This window comes from Anopheles stephensi, chromosome 3 (genome assembly GCF_013141755.1).
Source record: "Anopheles stephensi strain Indian chromosome 3, UCI_ANSTEP_V1.0, whole genome shotgun sequence".
NCBI lineage: Eukaryota > Metazoa > Arthropoda > Insecta > Diptera > Culicidae > Anopheles > Anopheles stephensi.
Window position 1 is genome coordinate 86,616,735 of NC_050203.1, and position 20,952 is coordinate 86,637,686.

At 45.0% G+C, this 20,952-nt stretch overlaps 1 protein-coding gene across 1 annotated transcript; it reads left to right on the forward strand.

Annotated features, from left to right (window-relative positions):
- Positions 1-9,618: 9,618 nt before the first annotated feature.
- Positions 9,619-10,774, forward strand: LOC118513983. The gene is made up of 4 exons (XM_036060413.1): positions 9,619-9,810; positions 9,867-10,384; positions 10,447-10,546; positions 10,612-10,774. The coding sequence occupies exons 1-4, from the start codon at positions 9,655-9,657 to the stop codon at positions 10,720-10,722; spliced, it is 885 nt and encodes a 294-aa protein (XP_035916306.1). The 5' UTR covers positions 9,619-9,654; the 3' UTR covers positions 10,723-10,774.
- Positions 10,775-20,952: the final 10,178 nt, after the last annotated feature.

Genomic DNA, 20,952 nt, shown 5'->3' on the forward strand with positions numbered 1-20,952 from the left:
TTTCCATGTTGGCCATCATGCCACACGTAGCATTCCTGGCCCCATTTCCGCCCGAATGCTGCTGCTGCGGCATTTTGTCAGAACTCGCGACGAAAGAACGCCGTTTTTTGATGACCCAAATTTAAAGTCAAATAAAAGCCGACCGAAAAGCTTTTACTCCGGGGTCCTGTGCTGGTCCCAGTCAGTTCCGGTTTGTACTCCCAAACTCCAAACTCAATTATACGATGCATTGTGCATCGTCCAAATTCGAACTGTTTAGGTTCACCCGGGATGGATTTGCATTCCTTCCGATTAACACAACCAGACCACGCACGAACGACGACACACAGGGTGGGCTGTGCGCCACTGATCGGACACACGGTCTGAATAAAGCAACTTCTCCCGTGGTCACCGGGTCGCGTGCGTTGTTGCTGAAGCTGAGGTTTTCCTCGTGAAGCGTGGCGTTCCACTCCGATGTCGCCCCGAAACGTACGGCTGCGAGATTAGTCTGAACAGGGGACGCGAAAACCTCAATATTTGGTTGCGAGGTAGTTTCAAACAAACTGTCAACTTTACCTGCCGTTCGCTGGCAGGTTTCGTGTTCGTGTGGCCATCACACCAGGGCCACGGGTTGTCAAAGAAAGCTCGCACACCCGGCGCAGTATCGACGTTTTATGGGAAACTCGCACAGCACGCGTGGATTAACTGGTGGGCATGCTCTACAGTTTGGGGAAAAGTTTAGCGAAACGGTGTGAAATTATCTTCCTGACAGCTTTCCGGTGGTGCTGCACGATAATTATAAATTAATCGAACGACCCGTACAACAAGCGGACAACTTTTGGCAACCGTGCACGGGTTTTAAACTTTGAAAACAGTTTTTAACAGTTGCTTTTGTAGTTTATTTGAGATAAAATCAAGTATTTTTGTCATTTGTTTTATTTTACGCCTGAAGGTATGCAATACTAGTGTTTTACTTAACGAAGGGGAAATCTCATATTGCATACTTTTAGGCGTAAAACAAGTAATTTACTTATTTTATGATACTCTGAGACTGTTTTCGTCTACTAAAATGCACATTTAGAATACAAAGCACAACAACACACGCTGTCTATATCATCGTTAATTTAAATTCAATTCCATTCCATCATCAAGTTCCATCTTCAACCCGAACTCATCAGCAACAACATTCCACAATCTGTTTGCTCTTCCGATGATGGCTGTAAGTCATCAGGATAGCCCATCCCGTATCTGAGAACGCATTGGTACAAATCCTCGCCATACCGGTGGACTTGTCAACAATGCTGAAGCCTCGGTCCGTATCTGGCCGGGCCGGAGTAATATCATTGCAAACCACCATACCAATGCCCAAAAGTAACGTTTCCATCTCCAGACCAGACATCAGACACAGTAACTATCTCTACGGGAATCGCTTTCATCCTTCCGGCGTCAAACATGTCCCTGTCCCTCTCCCGCTCTCTCTCTCTCCCTTTTGCTCTCTTTTCCCCGTAGTAGCCCGAAGTAATGCATTTCGTGCATGTCCGGCTCGATTTGGTTCGAACATTTCACATCCGAGGACATCACCTGTCAGTGCGGCAGAGGCAAAACGGCGAAGCGGACCGTAAGTACAATTTACTGCCAGCACAAGAACCAACTATCGATTACTGCCAGCAATACGGCGATAGTAACTGGACCTCCCCAAAAAATTTATCCACCAGGATGATGCAGTGGCGGTGGAGTGTGGAGGCTGGACACTTCCCGCGGTGACATTCACAGCAGATGGTCATGATAATTTGCATGCAGAAAAGCAATTCGTTCAATTATTTAATTGCGATCGATTTTTGGGATTTCATCTCTACCAAGCTGCCGCTATTTACTGCCGACGCTTTTACAGCGCTCCTGTTCGTAAACTTCGAATGCGCCATCTTCTTCCGTCATCGGGTTTACCGGGATAAGGGTTGTGCGCAAAAACCAAGAAGAAAGATTAAATATACATGGCGCTCGAATAAAAATGGTTCACTCCACTCAAAATGTAAACAGTTTCGAGTGCATAATGACATTACTTATTCACCGACGGTAGATTGATTCTTCATAATGTGGTCTTTACGCCATTCGATTGCAATGGTTTCAGCGAACCTTTATCAACTCATTATGCTCGAAGCGATGATCCTTCTCTGGCGATAATTAATTGGATTTTTATCGAGCCTTTTTGCGAAGAACACGCTGGGACACATGTCAGCTCAATTGGTGAGAAGAAATTAAATGGGGTTTTTCTGTGTTCAAATTCTCTACCAAATTATTTGGGAAAAGAATTTCTTGGTGCTATTTCGAGCAGAATACAAACCAATCCAGCTCCATCTACAGCACACTCAACATCAAATCAACACATCCTTCCCTAGCATTAAGTTTCATCTATGCCATTCGCCGAACTAAGGCTTGATGTGTTTGATTTTTCCCCATATCGATTACTCGATACGATGTACATGTTCTGTTTCTCATGCCAAGCGCTCAATACCTCACACACCATCTGCTCCGACTCGTACTCCGACCGATGCCGATCTTTTCAACGAATTCCGCTTGTTAACCACCAGCCAGCTCTCTATCGCTTTTCCCGCGCTTGCCATCTCGCACCGGACACTCCATTTCTAATTATGAAATATGCAAATAAACAAAAGGCATATTAAATTTCCAGCCAGAGAGTGAATCTTATTTATTCATCGCCGCGCCGCTGTAAGAGGAATGTGAGCGCACAACACACACCATGCGCCTCCATTCGCAAGGGCGATCGCGAAAAACGTTGCACAGGTCACACACACACACGGTGCTCACAGTGAAGAGAATCAGGTATGTACACACCGGTGTTGTCCATCGCCGACATTGGATCGGAAAACCGGTATCGGTCACGACGCGACTTCTCAAGCTAGTGCACTGAAACACGTCTACTTTGTGCCTTTTTAGCTCAGAATATTTGTTTCAGCAAACTCGCACACACACAAGTAGAAGGGGGAAAAGAATGATACATTATATATATGGTACATTCTTTTCGCCGGCCTGACATAGTGTGCCTTGAAAAAGCCCTTGGATGAGAGAAAAATAAGCTGAAGGATGGGTTGTACCACACGGTTTGTGCTCAACGTTCAACAGATTCATGTTAAATTGATTCGAGGAAAAGCGGTGTACAACAGTTTTAAATTAGAAACACAAGCGATTCATGCAACATTGAAAATGTAAATAAATCGGAGATAAAAGAGGTTCCGTTAAAAATTCCTGTACTAAAGCAAGAACATATATTGAAGGAATAAATTTAAATCTATGAAAACCTTATTAATTTTATATTATCATTTGCTAAGATTTCCAATAATTTAATCTACAACTAGTTTCATTAAATGGGTAATTTATTCAATTGTTTATATTTTGTTGATTCATGCATTAATCAGGGTTTTCATGTATTTATCCTTTATTTCAATTTTCTAATGCTTTACCATCCTTTCTTCATGTTTCTCTTCTTTGTGACCATACCTCGCTTCGTGGAGAATTTTGAATTCCCTTCACTTGACTGTCCCGTATTATTGATTCATTTTTTACTGAGCCTTTCCACTTTTATTTTTTTATTAATTTCTTCTTTTTCCACAAAAAATCAAAACAGGAAAAAAGAGATATTACTAACGGACTTCCAAAGACACTTGAAATATGCAGTATCCTGCTCTTGTTGTGGACATATTTTACAAGCCAGCATAAAAGACCACAACACGCAGTAAAGACTCCAAAAGCATTGTTAATCAACCATCTATACACACAGTTAATCTCATTAAAAAATCTCACACGACAGAAAGGCAAGAAAAACACCAGGAAAACCAAACAGAGACATCCACTTACTGCACAGACTACAGACTAGACTCTAGCCGTCGACTACCAGCAGGAAGAAGAAAAAAAACGTCGCACACCATGGGACGAGTAAATGAATAAAGTTTGCATATTTCTTGTTCGTTAAATTGTCCCGACACACCCACCCACCCACAGTGGACGAAAAGTGCCAGAATGGCAGGATGTAATATGGGTGTCTGATGTGTAAATGTGCGAGGCCCCAGGGTGTTCGTTCGCAACCCATTTGTATCCGTTCGCGCGCACACACACACACGCACATCCACCCTCCCTCCCTCCACAGAAGTGCCATTTATCAGTCGCGACATTGTTTCGCACGGACCCAATCCGAAAGAGGAGACCCCAAAGAGACCGGCGCGAATGTCCTTCACACAACCCACAATCGGCAAAGATTAGCATTACAACATGCAAAACTTTGATGCTGAGAGAGCTGAAGGTGTGAGAGGAGAAGGGGAAAAGAAAATGAATCTATTTCTCCCCCCAAAATTTCCCTCCCCAATTCACCTCCTTCGAAAGTGGCCAAACGAGAGAGAGAGAAGGAAACAATCCCGATAGTCGTCTGCCTGTCGGCAAACGGCAAAGTTGAGTCATTTTCATCCCCAAAACCAGCAATCCCGTTCTTCACGAAGCGATGGCTGCTGTTACTACTACGCCTCACCAAGTAAGTAGTAAAAGGGAACGTAAAGCGGACTAAGGAAACAGAATCCGCTTTTCCGTGAAGGGCATCGCAACCGGATGCTGGCGCCCGTTCGAGAGCTTTGAGGACAATTGCAAGCAAGTGGCATATTGGAATTGAATAAACAGTTCGCCCAGTGCTGTCCACCGAACTCGACTATGTTTTTGGCTTGGACCGTTACTGGGGGGCAAAATCCTTCCGGGAAATTTAAAATATTCGGCACAAAGGATGCATTCCTCTCTTTTTGAAACGTTATTAAGTATCACTTTTCCTGGGAAGGAGATCGCTTTCCCGGGAAATTTCTTCGATGCCGAGCCGCGAAACAATGGTTCGATGAACTGATTAGGAAATATGCTGACGTTGCACAGTTGGGCCATCGCCATCATCGTCATTATCAGCGCCATCATCATCATCATCATCATCGTCGTCCGTCGATGTCGTGTTGTTGTCAAGGAAGACACACCCGGCACGACGTTAATGGTGAAGCGTTTAATCTCTCCAGCCTCGCACAGGCCTATCAGCGACGATCGTTTGTTTTCCGCTTCCATCATCCACACGGATGGCACGTGTCACCGGGAATGTCCAATCGAAGGGTGCCAACTCATCTACATTCGATCGGCCGCCGGGACGCCCTGAGACGCCCCGGGGTAGACGAGAAAGCGTGGAAGCGTGAGAACTACCCGAACTGCAAGAACACACGGAAGAACCGCGGATAACGGACGGCTGGACAGCTCGGGCCATTCGGGGTTTTTCCTTGGAAATAAGATGCTACGAACCATCCTCAGCGTGTGGCTCGCTGTGTGTGTGAGTGGTCCGTCTGTGTACGAAGGGCCGTAGCGCGTACCGCGAACCTTACCATCCGGCCCGGCGAGAATTGTGCTGATCTTAAAAGGCGACACCAAGTCTGCCTACATTAGCCATATTATTGTATTATTCTTTATGTAACGCAACCGAGCCCCACCTCGTCGACCACCTCCTTGCCCCTCATCGTCTCACCCACTCGAGGCCATTGCGTAGCGAAAGTATTGCGTTCTCCTCGCCTCTCTCCACCCTTTCCCTTCATCCCGAACCGAACGAAAGTGCTGACTGCTCGTGCGAGGCTTCCTAGCCCTAGCCGGCAGACGGAGCGAAAGTTTCCGCGCGAGATCTTAATACAAAACCCACCCCGACCGGCCCCGATCCGAGCCACGACCTCGAACGGAATCTAAAATGAGCCCCAATACGGAGCACCGAGCAGCGATATCATTAAGCACGAAGGGCTTTGATTAGCCGTGAAGGCGTGGAGACGGAGCGTGGCGGGGTGTGCCGGATGATGGAGGCAATATACCGAAACAGAGAAGTGTCGCCAATGACTTGAAGCTTTTCCCATTTCGTCCCTCCAAAAGATTGGCGGGAAGGAGCGAGAGGTCGTCGTTGGTTAACTTTCATCGTCCGCATGGTGAACAAGCGAAATAGACACGGGATTTACTCAAATGAACAGTCCGAAATCGAAGGCTGTCGGTTGTATGCGTTTCGATGAGGTTGGAATGATTCCACTTTTAAACAGCGTCTATCGAGCGATGCTCTCTTTGAAGGTAATGTAATCGAAGCAAAAGAGAAGATGGTTAACCAATGTAAAGCATTTTCCTTCTAATTTTGTGATTTTACAGTGAGAGTAACGAAATAACAATTCTTTCTCGATAGGAGATAACTTTAAATTCTTAAGTAAGAGTTGCAGAAGAACTCACAGATAATTATATTTTAATCCATTCGTGGCTTCTCACAATCTTAAAGATTCTGGAGATTCGATGCAAGGACATTGCATTGGAGGAGCCGATACTGAGAAGGGATTGACCAAATGCTTCGCCGAAGTCATCGATATCATCACCGGTCAACAAACAACAGACGTTGAGCTTCGCCGTCTGACACGGTTGAGTGGAAAAAACTGGTAGATATTGTAAAGACGTAGAATAGATTTTAAGAATCGAGCAGATCAATACTCAAATAAATTTTCTTTCCCAAATAGACAATAGAACTATGACTCTCTGTAAGCGGAATTGGAGGAGGTGGCAGACTTTGCCGAAATTGACCAACAGAGTCAAGGAATTGAGTAGAGCAATGTGCTGACGGGATTGAACCCACCATCAACTGAGAATTCATTTCACATGTATAGAAGCGTATGCCGAGGATAAGAGACGAACAGACGACCCACCAAAGATATCTGCTATGCGATTGACACATTCAAGTATTGGGCAGATAAAAATTGACCAGGGAATGTCTATGGAGATGGAGGCAATACACGGATTTTTTCCTGGAGAATATACACAGAAGACATATACAGAATATATGTTTTCCATTGATATGTACACGTCCAATACCTTAAAAAAAGTCGCTACATCCAATTTACTGCTTAAAATCAACATTGTTTAAACAGCTGCAAATTATGCAAACACCTTAAATAAATCATTTCCCTCCTTTGCCCCGTACAAAGAAGCATAACTGATCTCTTTATCAGTGCTGGATGTTGTAAAAAAATAAAAACCCCAACCCCGTCACGAATGCCCAACAGTTCACCTCAAAAACGGGAAAAGGGTTCATAACTCGTGTGGAGGTTAAATCACGCATCATCCACAGCACGTCACGTTCAGCAGGACCAGAAAAAGCAAAGGGTGGCACCGACCACGCAATCAACCCTCGCTGGTGTGAATTGTCTTCGCGTGCAGGCGAACACCGAGGCCACGGCATCGAAAAACCAGTCGCATACCCTGGCGAGAGAAGTCCCGGGGACTCATATTTTCTGCGGCCCGTAAAAATGTTTACGATCCTGACTCGTTTAATTGAATGTAAAATCTCTTAATAATATGTTTCGCTCGCTCGCAAAACTCGTGCCTGTGTGCCGAGGAGGTGGGTTCCATGAGGTCTTAGGATCATCCAGTGCAACGCAAAACCCAAAAACTGGTTCTCCCTTCCAGTTCGATTCGATTTGGTAATTGAATTATTTTTGCTATTGCTTTTCACCGAGGACCGGCGTTGGCTGGCCGTCCATTTGTTGCAGCTTCGCAAGATCAAAAAGCATCGCGATCGGTCGTAAATCTTTATCGCCTTAGCATGGCACCACCAACGATCTCGCCCCGATTTCAATCTCCTAGCGTTGGGAAAAGTAACAATCAATCGTCGTGGTTTTAAAAGAAAAAAAAACAAGCATTACGAACATGCATTGCACCGATAGCAAATTAAAACAACACCAACTGAAAACAAAACCCCCTTCGATGCTGCTCGAACGATTCGCTAAAAGCCATTAATTTGCAACCACACCGAGAGGCCCATCCATCCATCCATCCAACCAGCGCGCCGTGGTCCACAAAAACCGGGGGAAGTAAAAGGCATTTGTTCTCCTCCGGTGAAAAACACTTACCTCCGACAAAGGAAATGGGCAAAGCCCGGGCTGGATGTAATTCAATTCCCAAGATTCCATTCCATTCCTGGTAATGTCTATGGTTAAAAGTGAATTTATAAACTATAAATAACATCACAATTAAGCGCACCGGATCCACCATTTTCCCATAACCAGGGAGGTGAACAGAAACCAGGGAGCTGACCATGAGAACGGCGGACAGCCCTGATGCACCGACGAACGTGCAGCGATTCCGCCTCCCGCTCTAGCTACACCAGGGCGTTAGTTACAGCCGATGATAAACGATCTACACGGTGAGGTCGTAATCGTGAAAATGCCATGAAAAATTGATTTCGATGTAAAACTTCTCGCCTCAAACCAGCGAACCGTTGCACATTGCAAAGTGCCAGTGCTGTGGGCCGAATGCTTTGGCAACGAGCACTGCAGCACAATTGAAGCCGGTTTTGAAGCCGGGCTTATATTGCTGAGATGCTTCTAATGTGTGTCGATTTTTCTTCCGAGCTTAATTTGCATAACCTGTCGATCGCAACCGAATTTCACAGATTGAGTCGATCGTGATCATCAATTTTGGAACGCAGAAGTAACTGCTTCATTTAGCGGTGTGTCGCGATCGTGATCGCTCGCTTGATTAGAATGCACATAATATTTAGATCTCAATGATAACCGTAAAGTGCAGTAAAGTGCTTCATTAAGTTAACGAGCAAGGTAATTTTTATAAATGTCAATGAGCTGTCTGTGAAATCTTGATTGACGGTAAGAACCCCTCAATTATGATGCTAACTATAGTACAATTTATGGAAGCTCTGTTTGACCTCTTTGGAACCCAAAGTTTCTTAAGAGCTTAAATGAGACATCAGAATAAACTGGTATATCTATTGACTTACATAATAATGCTCAGGAATATTCATCTCGAAGACTTATGAGCTCTTCACACGGCAGGACCGGGGTTCAAATCCCATCAGACCGTCTCCCAGTAGTTAGGGCTGACTGCTTTACTACGGGTAAAACTAAAAAACCAGAAATGGCAGGCCGAGACCTCGAGAGGTTGTACTGACAAGGAGGAAGAAGAAGAATCTTCATGAGGCTCTTTTTATCTCAAGAACCTTCTTGTAGGCCTCACATCACAATTATGTACATGGTCTTTGGGACAGAACCGTCCAATTTCCTTTTACTAAGATGAGACTAATATCAATCAAGAAGTCATCAAAGTAGGCTAGAATCTCCACTTGAAGAAGATCCAAAAAAACGTCTCGAAACAGGCCCTAAGTCTTGGAACAGACCCTTAGTAATAACATGCGGCCTTGAGTGATTCGTGTACAAACAACTTCAGTTGATACCATGTCGTGACCATAATCCCGAAGCGAGTTCCCTCGATTTTTATTCTCACACGTGTTTAATTATTATTGAGCTGCGTTCGACGCTTCTTTTCAAGACTTTGGAGCGCAACAGCTGGATTCCTTTAAGAGAACTTCATAATTTATTACCGACCTATTATAAATTCCTTTTCTACTTCCAATAACACCGTTCCTAATAAAAACCTAACTCACTATCCCCCTGTGGCGTCAGTTTCGTTAAATCCTTACAGCACATCACAATGAAGATCTGGCAAAGATATCTCAAGCGTCAGAGAGCTCTGTTCCGCACGCAGTATCAATCCCCGAAGCAACTCTTCGACAGTGCGTGCGAAATGTTGATCAAGTGCTTTGCTGTGTGTGGGGGTGAAAGAATGAAGCCGGGCTATACGCGTCGCAATCCTCGGCTGATCTTCCTCGTGACCGATCTGATCCTGTATCTGTTTGTGAACCTTTACTCGATAGCGATCGTGTGGGGTTCGCTCATGGATGTGGTGTTTTGCTTCGTAACGTTGGGAATCGCTATTCAGGTAAGACATCCCACTCCGAGGGAGTGTCTCCTAAAACCCCTGTCTCCCTACTGCAGGGCCTCGCTAAGATTGAAGCCTTCACCTGTCCCGAGCTAAACGATCTTCACCTGTACAATGTGGCTCGGTTTACGATGCCTCCCCGCTTTCCGGAGGTGGAAGAAGCACTCTTCCACACAGCCGCCATGTGTAAGGTGTTTATTCGAATTCTTGCCGTGGCCTTCTCGATCGTTGGCATTGCGATCTACTCGTACGCCATCTTGATGCCGCTGGTCGAGGGTGAACTGTCGCTTGCCTTTGGGTTCTATCTGCCCTTTATCGACTATCGTACACCGATCGGGTTTGCCATCAACTGGGTGTATCAGTTCATACAGGTGTCGGAGGGATGTATTGGACTGATGGCCTGTGACACTTGTCTGCTGTTCCTCATCGTGAATGCGACGGGCCAGATGGATCTTATCATTATCTACCTGCGACGGCTTACGGAGCTGATAGACAGCAACGATGCTGGTCAGAATGATAAGAAAATTGCTGATCTTCTTGGTGATATCGTCATCAAGCATTTGGAGCACACCAAGTAAGTAGGAGCACCTACTGAGCACAAAAATCCCTTTTTTAAATTCGTTCCCTCCATACCAGATACGTAACGGACATGGACAAACTCCTCAAGAAACAGTTCTTCATCAACTTCAGCTGCATCATCTTTGAGCTTGTTGCATCGCTCGCGATCGTCGTGAGGGTATGGAACCAATTTCTAACAGTAAACTTCAACTTTCTCACACGAGCTATTACTCCATCCAACAGTTTCCTTGGTACCCAGGAATGGCCATTTGTTTGATTTGTACCATACAGCTCTTCGTCAACTGTACTCTTGGGACGTTCCTCTCTTCGAAAGTGAGCTGTTTTATCCTTTAAGTTTATCCATTAACTATCTTTGGATTGTTTTTTCACCCCAGAATGATAAACTTGTCGAGGAGATCTACAACGTAAACTGGTACGGCCTTTCGACAAAGCATCAGAAAACTCTTCAGCAGGTCCTGCTCACCTCGCAACATCCCGTTGTGCTGTCGGATGGCTTTTCGGCTATCGATTTATACAACTTTGTTGAGGTTGGATCAGTTTGATTTAATAGCTTTATTTTGTGAAAATATTAGTAATTCTTTTATCTCCTCTTCCAGATTTACAAGAAAATTTATTCCTACCTAATGGTGCTGCAAAATATATCTTAATTTATTATGAGTGATTTGATTAACTCTCCTAAATTATGACGGCTTTAAGTAACACGCTGCAATTTATCCCACAACTTGATATTAATTAAATTTAAAATTACACAAATGATACACTTGCAGCCATTTATCAATTGTCTCTAACACTAAGCCCAACGCTAACGAGCAAAGCCAATCCCACGAAACTGCACCAAACGAATAAAAAGAGTGCATAAAACAATAAGCATAGCTCAACGGCGCGCATGAATCATGCCACACCGAAAGCTCCATTTCAGACTCCCAGAACCAGAGCCCCGGCCCCGAACCGCGAAGAGCAAAAAGGAGGAAACACAATAAACAAACTTTAAAAACGAACAAACCGGGAAAGCCCCAAAAGAAATCCATCGCAAACGCCCCTGGCAGAAGTTTGCACCCTCCGCACGAGGGAATCATGTGAAATCATAATCTCACTCCCGATGCCCAACGAACCACGGGATTGGGATCGCTGTTGGGCTTCACACCGTAGGTAAGCCGTGCCTGGGTCGCGATTCAGTCCGACCGACCGATATGGGCAACACAATCAACAGTTTCCATCCAATAACGCTATGGCATGATTATATGCTTAAAGTATTAGTTCATAATAAATTCGGCGAGCATAAATCCTGGCCCCATACACGTGGACACCGAACTGGAAGGCTGGAAACGGGCGACGGCATAAAAAGTTGACCCACAACTTGGCCCCTGCAATTAACATGAATGAATGGGAAATCATAATTTCGCCGGTTTTCGCCACGCCACGCGTCACATTTCGCGCTTCACCTTCCGCGGCGTTTAATTTTTCCACCACTGCCCGGCCCGGTGCTCGGTGTCCTGTGTTCGAGATAGCATTCGAGCTCAACTTTTGCTGCCTTTTTGATGAACACTTTTCCACCCCACAAAACCACCACGAAACCAACCCCCTCGACATCCTGGTCGCTGGTCGCCACGGGATGACGATAAATTAGCCATCTGCTGGCAGCGAAAACGCGAACGCTGCCGAAAACGATTCGCGCGACTAATAATTATCCTATCCGCTAAATCAAAAGCTGTTATCGCCGCTGTCCAAACGCGCCCGCTGAGCAGTTCAAAATTGGAAAATAATTTATGAATTAGACCACCCACCCACGGTTTCCTCTTACCCCATTCGCTCTGCCTCAAACCTGGTGGTGATGCAGCGATGCAACCGATCACGATGTCGCCCGGGTCGGGTGCGCTTCCGTTTCTATTCATGACCACGGCGAGTGGTGTTTTATCCGGGCGGTGATTCCCATTAAACCGATAGCTCGTGGGGGTCGTTCCGATTTTGCTTTAAAGAGGAATTCCCCATTCAAACGAAAAGCTTCGGGGAAAATGTGCGAAAAACTCTAAATCCGGAAATAAAGTTTGAAGGTTCAGCATTTTCGACTTTAAAATCCGAAATGCAATCCGATATGCACAAGACATATGAGCCTATAAAGCTGTTAAATAATAGAGAAACAACATTATTTGTAATTGGAAGTAGAATGAGAAGTAGAAGTTGAAGGGAAAGTAAATGTAGTAAATGTATAAGTACATGTAGGAGTATTAAAGTAAATGGAAATCAGCATAGAAAGCATCGCAGTACAAGAAAATAACGAAAAATCCCTTGATATTCATTTCCCACAAAAAAAACGAAACAAAATCTATTAAAGTTTGACCCAAATATCCCAAACAAGTTCACCGCAGCATATTTACACATCAACACCCTCTAAGCATCTTTCGACACCCAGCCAAAGACCTAAAACCCGCAAACCCGGAACCGCTTTCACCAAGGCGATTCTTCTCGGATAATAAATCGGTGCATAGACTGCACCATCCGGCACAGCCAAAACAAGGGCACACACACACACACCCAGACACCCAGCGTGAAGACATAAAGTCAACCCGCTGCCAGAGGAAACCGACCGCATCTCGGCAACGGTGGCCGTGGTATCGTTGTTATCGGTGAGAACGACACTCGTGAGAATAATGAAGCAATTTTATGCAACAAACCATGGCGACACTCTGCCATCGTGCAGCTAGGCGTCCGCTTTGTGGTCAGATGGATTGTCCCACGCCACCCAGAGCTGGTCGCCTGAAGCCGATGGTGACGCCGGGTTGCCGGAATCAACTCACCGGCACTCGGCACAACTCCCATCCTGGCAGACTTCTATTGTGTGCCGTCATGTCCACCAAAAAGGACCGGGACGAGCACGAACCGAGGAGGACGGTGACAAATCAGCGAGCACCCCTAGTGCTGGTGCTTTGTGGTTATCCTTTCGGGGATGGTGTTGCACCGGCGATCCCCAGGAAATCGTTAAGGAAAACCGCGACATTCCGATTGCTTCTTGCTTGGTGTGAAGAAAAAAACCTCCCAAAATAGCTCTCAAGGTTGGCTTTCGGGGTGCATTGTGGACATTTTAGCGGCAATAGTTCCCCGAAATAGTTGCTCACGGAAATAGACGACAGGATAGCGGAGAATTGCACAAGGCAGCGGAGTTAAGCTTCTGAAGCTTCAACATCAACCGAATCTGGAATGATTGGTCCCGGAGACTCGTCCTCGTCCGGCGAAACTTCCCTAATTAAATCAGCTCACCGATGACCCAATTCTCCCCAACACCCAGGGATTAGTAATTGACTTTATGCGTTTTGTTTACTGTCTGATCTGTGCGCCGCGTTGGCCGTACTTGGCGGCCATACGTTTTTGGGCGGATTCGTCCATCACGGCATCAAAACCGCCTCACGGAGAGATATCACGCCAGCACGCGTGAACAGGGAAACTTTGTCATTTACTTTATTGATTATTTAGTGTCCATAAAACCGGAAGCGTCGCAGTTTTGCCAGTTTGATGTTGCGGTGCTCGCCGTTGTACTCCTCCCATACCGCCGTTAATCGCCGTCCCCAACGAACCAGACTCCCAAGGAGAAGGACTTCCGGCAAGGGCACAATTTCTCGGGCATGATAGCATGACCGTGAGCAGCCAGCTCGATCGATCGCGTGTGGACAGTTTAGTCGCACTTAAACGGTCGCGTACATTGCTCACTGCTTTTACGATCGCCCAAAACTTTGACCAAAAAGGGTGTCGCACCAGCGGCAAAGTGTTATATGTAACTTTAATTTACTTTTGCCCCGGATTGGCGTGGTCGATATATTGGTTTGTGGATAGTAAAACACAGTTATCACACGATCGGTGGCGGTTGTTACATTGCGATGGATGCAAGAGAGTTGGGTTTTACGATCGTCCAAAAAGTGATGCCCAGAATCTCTGGTGTTGTGGGGGACTAAAGTGAGTGCGTGTAAATGGCAATTTAACATCATTAGAGAGAGATTTAATCCGTCCCTTTTTATGGTAACACAGTAGGCAGAGGGAAATAAAGAGATTGGAGGGGATAAGGGATCTCTCCTCTATATTTAGAGGCCTATGTCATGGCTACCTGGATTAAAAATTTCAACACATATTAAAGTGGGATTTTTTTCATAATGAGAATGAAAATTGATCCCAAAACCATCGTTGCAAGACAGCGAGCGTTAGTACACACACGGGCATGAGGCCTCCTTTGATCATGACAGTTACAATCCTGCATGAAGGAAACGAACCAGCACTAACCTGTCTTCAAGAGTCTTTTACAAGGAAGAAATTTTATTTTGAAATCATAACTACACAAGAACTCAAAACAAATTCTTCAATTAAGGATATTCCAAGACAAAAAAAGACAAATACTTACTGGACTCCCATTCGTTTGAGCTCACAGCCAAATAACAGACAGACACCGACTGACAGCAAAGTAAAGATAAATAAAATGATTAAAAGTTACAGCGTAAACACACACACACACCGAACTATCGCTGTAATTCAATATCACAAGCAATTGATCAGCAATTTACGACACCGCGCAAATGGCCACCCCAAAAGACTGTTTACACCGATGCACACACCCATTAACCGCACCGAGCAGGGCACCTCATAATTGATGGCCGCCCTGTAAATTGTTGCTAACACACACACACACACACACACAGTTATGTGTCGTAAAAGTCGCGCTTTTCTTTGTGTAAAATAGAAAAGAATTACCCCTGCTCTACATCTTGTAATGTGTCCGTCTGCAGTTTTGCGACATGTGGTTTTGTAGAGCGTTTCAGTTGAGAAGTTCCAATTTTAATGGTTTGTTTATTTCAATTTTCAACCCCCAAAAAAAAAACCCCGAACCCGAAAATCGATACCCGATCACAACGGGACACTTCTAATACGCCAGTGTGTGTGTGTGTGTGTGTGTACGGTGAACATTAACGACCGACCGCAACTAGACGACCGACCGACAACTTCAAGTGTCACGATTCTGAACCCAGAACGCCAGCGCCATCCGTGCCGTCGTCAAACGAATTGCTTCTGTCTGGCCGTCTGGCAAACTGGCGTGTGTCTCGCCGGTAGTGCCGGTAGTGGACAACGATACGATAGACGAGGAACTGCTACTACGGGATCAGACGATCGGGCGATTCTGGGAGGAAGATTACTGCTGCTACTGCTGCTGCTGCTGCGGTCTCATAAATCGAGGAGCATGAGCAGGGAATTAAATACGTTACGCGCTTCTTACGCATCACCAGCATCACGTATCATGGTCCTTCCGATTTTCGATCACATGTTAGTGAAGGTTTTATGCATTGCACATTGCACACGGCCCTGTTTTGCTTGGCTCACTGATGCGTCATGCTGGATCATCTTCAACCAATTCTTTGAATCGAAACGGATATTAACTAACCGTACCGTAGCCGCAGCGAACAACGAACTATTTATTGCACACACACACACACACACACACACACACACACACACACACACACACACAGACAGACAGACACAAAATGGTCGGTTGGGAAATTCCACAGCTTTCACTACACTACTCACTCGCTTCCAGGAATCCACCGAAATACGCGATTGGCCCGTAGCAGTAACACCCGTTACTGGCCGGACTCCGGAGTCGGTTTCGGGGGGTTTGAAATTCTATCCTTCCGGTAAAGCGCAAAAATGGACACTTGCCAAAAAGCCAACAACTTCAGCCTCGGAATGGTGTTGTTTTATTTTCATTCCATTTAATAGGAATCGCTCTCACCCCGGGGTCTCATTTTCCCTTGTCAGTAACTGACTTCACCAGCGAATTGGAAGCAGCAACAAACCAACAAAACAAAACCAAGAAGCAAAGAAATAAAAAAAGGACGCAGGAATCCAAGAATTCCTCTATCTAGGCCACTACTGCATTGTCCGGACCGGATTTTCCCGAACGGTTGTTCCCCGGCAAATGCCCCAGTAATCCTTTCCTACCGGGGGTTATGCTATAGTAATTGAAACGCAACACCCTGGCAACAATTAATAGTTCGTAAGGCACATTTACTGTGAGCGGCTATGTCATCAATCCGAAGTTTGATGGAGTGGGGAGGGGTGGCATTCCCAATCCGATTTTTGGTGCGAGTTTTCCCAAAAATCCCTAAATCACTTTACGGAAAACTGTGGGGAAATTGGAGCTGGGTTAAGAGAGATAGAGAGAGAGCTGCTCTTGCGGCTGAAGTAGATGAGGGCAAATTTTGTTTCAAAAAGAAACTGGGGTTTTTCCTTTAAGAAGAGATAACCAGCCCAAACAATAGTGCATTGCTACTGGACACAGTTTAAGTTCAAATTCTTGGCCATAAATTACAAAAAGACTTCGATCTAATCCTCTGCCACACACCTGCCTATAGCTGTGTCCTTGGAATAGCCCCGTACCCAAGGACTCGAAACGCACTAGGTACTGCGGGATCCTCATCGTACTTCCAACACAGGAACAGGAACGCATCCGGTGCATCGGAGGGGGCGAATTACTTTAGCAACCCCATAAATAAGTCCATAATTTATCTCCCATTTGTGAATCCCGAAAGCAGGCCCAAACTCCGGATAACACTGCACCGATGCTCCAGGTAATGCGTTCGAACCGTGCCGGAACATCGATGTCGACACCACCAGACCAGACCAGACCAGGAGAGCATGTCTCTGTGGTCCTTTTTACCATCGCTCGGTCCCAGTGGGGCGGTAAAGCGTTCTCGGGCAAATCTGTTCCGAAGATGGATTTGCTTCGTGTTTAATTAATTATCCCAGTCGGTTCGGTCTCGAGGACAACAAACCCCAAAATAGGGGGTGCTACCGTACCGGACATCGATATACGCTTCGGTATGTTAACAAACGACACTTACACAACTCTTCAGGTCCAGCCCAGGCCAGGTCGTCCTCTACCTGAGCCACCTCACCCATTCGATTATGGCACACCTGCTGTTGAAATATTCAGCCTGTCCCATGTTTTCTGCAGGTAAATAAGGACAGAAAAAGGGTCTTCCTCAACCTAGAGCTTTTCTTTCGATCGCCCGAACTGAGTCAAGCTGGACAACTCCTTCGCCTAATCCTTCGGTCACGTCGGGTCGGTGCTTTATGCAATTCTAGACCCTCCAAACCCCACTCGTCGCGTGTCGCGTTGGAGTGCGCGAACAATTAATCATCTTCCCTTCGACCCATCTCGATGGCGCACCACATAATTGTCTGCGTGCCTGGTGGTGTGTGCGAGCTGCTCTTGTAATAATGGTAATTTGCGCGAAACATTTATCATTCTTCGCCAAAAACTGCTTCTTGGTGCTTTCCTTTCCTGTCGCAAAGATGCAAATATGGCGGAAAGAGAGCAAAACAAAACGACGAAAAACGAATGTCGACAGTTGCTTCTCGTACAAATTTTCCTCGCCGCCTTTATCTTACATCCCTTTTTGTATTGTGTCCGAGTGTGTGGACACAGCCAAAGGGCGGAAAGTGGCGGTCGGTAGCGAACGGACGAAAGGGCAAACCACTTTGTAGCCATGATACATTCATGACCGTTTCGAGAGGGCTTTTCGTTCGTACAAGCCTCCAATCAATCTTTTCATCTCCGGTTTCGGTTGCGTCCCATTTTTTTGTTTTGTTCCCAAAAGGCCTTCGCATCCTTCACAAAAGGATGGCCAAGAGTTCTGCCAGCCACCAGGCCAGAACGGAAAACGCAAACCCAAATTGTCATCGCCCATTAAGTGTCGTACGAAGCGCGCGCGTCCAAGCGATTATCTTATGAGGCCGATGGTGAGTTATTGGTTTCGGTGCGTAAAAGTGGATGGCGAAACAGGGAGCGGGAGATTGAAATATGGTGAAAATTAGGTTGCATATTTGCCTAAGACATCAGTAACACTCTTGATTGGGAAAAGGAGGCATTCGAGGTTAAACGGTTATGAATGTATCCCAGGGCTGGTTGCGGTTGGTCGCTGTCCATATGTTTTGCTATGAGTTTGACTAATGTTTCTTCTTGTGTTGTCCTTTATTCACTAGAAGGAGGTACATATGAATGAAAAATGGGTAGATTTTTTAAATAAATAACGCATAATTTCATAGAAAAGAATTGAGAAATAACAACAACAAAATATAGCAACTTAGAAATAATTCAAAAGGTAAATAAAATAAAGAGAAAAGTATATAATTAAGTAAGAAAACAATAGTCAAACATAGAAAAGATACAAAAACAAACAAGACAATTAAAAGAGAAAAAGAAAAGATGAATAAATAAATAACTCACACAATATGAAAAAGAAATGGTACGAATAATAATAAACTTTTAATAGAGAAAACCGGAGGAACAACTCGGTAGCAAATTAAGCCAAAAAGTCAAATAAGACCGATATGGTAGCTCAAGACTTCCTGAAGCTGTAGGTAAAAAAATATAAAAGAATAACTAAAAACTAAGTCTTGTTACGTAAACAATAAACTTTTAATTTATTATAAAAATTCAAATTTTAAAAATTGTATAATAAATATAAAAAATAAGGAAAAATAGCAATAAGTGAAGAAACAAGAAAAAATTAAAAAGATGTACAAAAAAGACAAACCTCTTAAAATTTTCGCGATTGCCTTTAAAACTTATTTTAATTTTTGTAATTCTACTATTCATAAATCACAAGCTTAAATCACTATTCTTTTATTCTAATCCGTCAAGAAGACCCTATATACCTTCCTTCTACTATAGAGCTGACAAGCTCCAAACGATTGCATCCAAACGAAATGCTAACGTCCTCCGAAGACAGGCAGAAGAAGAGGCAGGACACCGGACAAACTCCACCTTTCGCCACCAAAAACCGTCAAGATCAATATCAATCGCCAAACGGTAGCGCAAAGTAGTTTGCCGTGTTCCAGTTCCAGTTTCCACGCTTCAACAGGCACTCCCAGCCGAATGTCCTTCCCAGGCGCCCAACCAACCAACCAACGTCAACCAATCGTCCGGCAAGGATTCTCACTCACACACCGCTAGCTCCACCGCAATGCCATCGAACGGGGGAGGGGCGGCAGGAACCAGGGATGAGGGATGGGAAAGGGCGGTTTGTACAATTCCCACCAAGAAACGAGCCCCCACTGAAGCCGTCCTGAAGAGGTGGAGGAGACAATCTTCTAAGTTCGAGAATGCATCGTCGGAAGGCCCTTCGCCTTGCTACGTCGACGCTCAACGCCAGACGGGCACGATGATAAATAATATACCGCGCGCCTTTTTTTGGCAAATAGTCCCAGACGAAAAGAGATAAAATATTATAGAAATAGAACTAATGTGGCGCCGCGGTTCTTGTCTGTTTGTACGAATACGGTTTTATCTTCGTACTACTACTACTACTACGATCGGCTAGTACGCTACGCTACCTTCACTGGCTGCTGTTGCCTGCAGGATTGGCCAAAGATTTCGGGACCGGTCTCTGTTGCAGTTCCGTTTTGCGAGCAGAAAGTGGCATTTTCTTATTCCTTCCATTTTCTAGGTTGAAGATGGCCCTTTAGAAAGCTCGGTTGGGTTTCGGATGAATCTGGGTACAGTTTGAGGGATTCAGGACCACGTGATAATTAATATGGATTCTTCTCGTTCTTAATCCCAAATCTTCATCCGATGCTAAATATTTCAATTCGCAGAGACTATCTGTTCTGTCATCAGAAAATAATCCTTATTGTAGAAAACGCTCCCTACCAATCACCTACCTCCTCCTGTAGGTGGACTTTTGCATCGCTGCCAATCGGTGTCATCTGCATCGGTCAACCCCTCCTGAGCCCAGGGCATCGCCTCGCCACCCGCATCATACGAATGCTAGCTTTCATTGGAATGTGACCGTGTGGTGGATTTATGAAGAACTTTTCCACGTATCCCCACCGACCGGCCTCATGCTGCTTTCCGCTAACACGATTGCGCCACGTTGGGCAGATGAGATAATCAGGAAACGTTGGAAACTTTATGCGCTTTTGATGTGTTGTTTGTCTGTACGCTCTCCAACCGTTGATTGCGGTTTTACCTCTTGAAGGCCACACGGTACCGCGTGTCGATGCTAGCCGAGTACCAATATGCGCCAGTGAGATGTGCTATTGTGGTGCGTTTTTTGGCGTAAGTTATTGTTTTGCTCTTGGCACACGCACCATCTTTGGTGCTCAAGGTCGTTCCAGTTCTGGCAAGGATTTGCATATCTGTAGGGCTTATTGGAATGGATACCTATTCGACTGTTTACCTTCTATTTCTTCCATCAATAAATAAAACCAGATTTAATCGATTCGAGTTTTGCAAACCGTGCTAAAATTTCTTTTAGCAGAACTTATTTTGTCTTTTTTTTTTATTATTTACCGACCATGTTTCCAAGGAAAGTTCAAATATAACCGCCATTTGGTTAAATTTGCTTGACCACACGAGCCAGCCAAAAACTTTCTTGCAACACCGGAAACAAATTTTCGCCCATCGAACAAGCGAAACAAGCGTAGTGATGGTCTGTTAAATATTTTCAGATGCTGTACTGCAACAACATTTTCTAACTTTGTGAGTTTTATTAAATTATTCTAACCAATATTAATATGATT

What these genes read in the sequence shown, in the direction of transcription:
- LOC118513983 (XM_036060413.1), top strand. Translation starts at nt 9,655, where the DNA reads ATGAAGCCGGGCTATACGCGTCGCAATCCTCGGCTGATCTTCCTCGTG. An exon ending in CGTTGGGAATCGCTATTCAG is followed by an intron (nt 9,811 to 9,866) that starts GTAAGACATCCC and finishes TCCCTACTGCAG; the next exon opens with GGCCTCGCTAAGATTGAAGC. An exon ending in AAGCATTTGGAGCACACCAA is followed by an intron (nt 10,385 to 10,446) that starts GTAAGTAGGAGC and finishes CCTCCATACCAG; the next exon opens with ATACGTAACGGACATGGACA.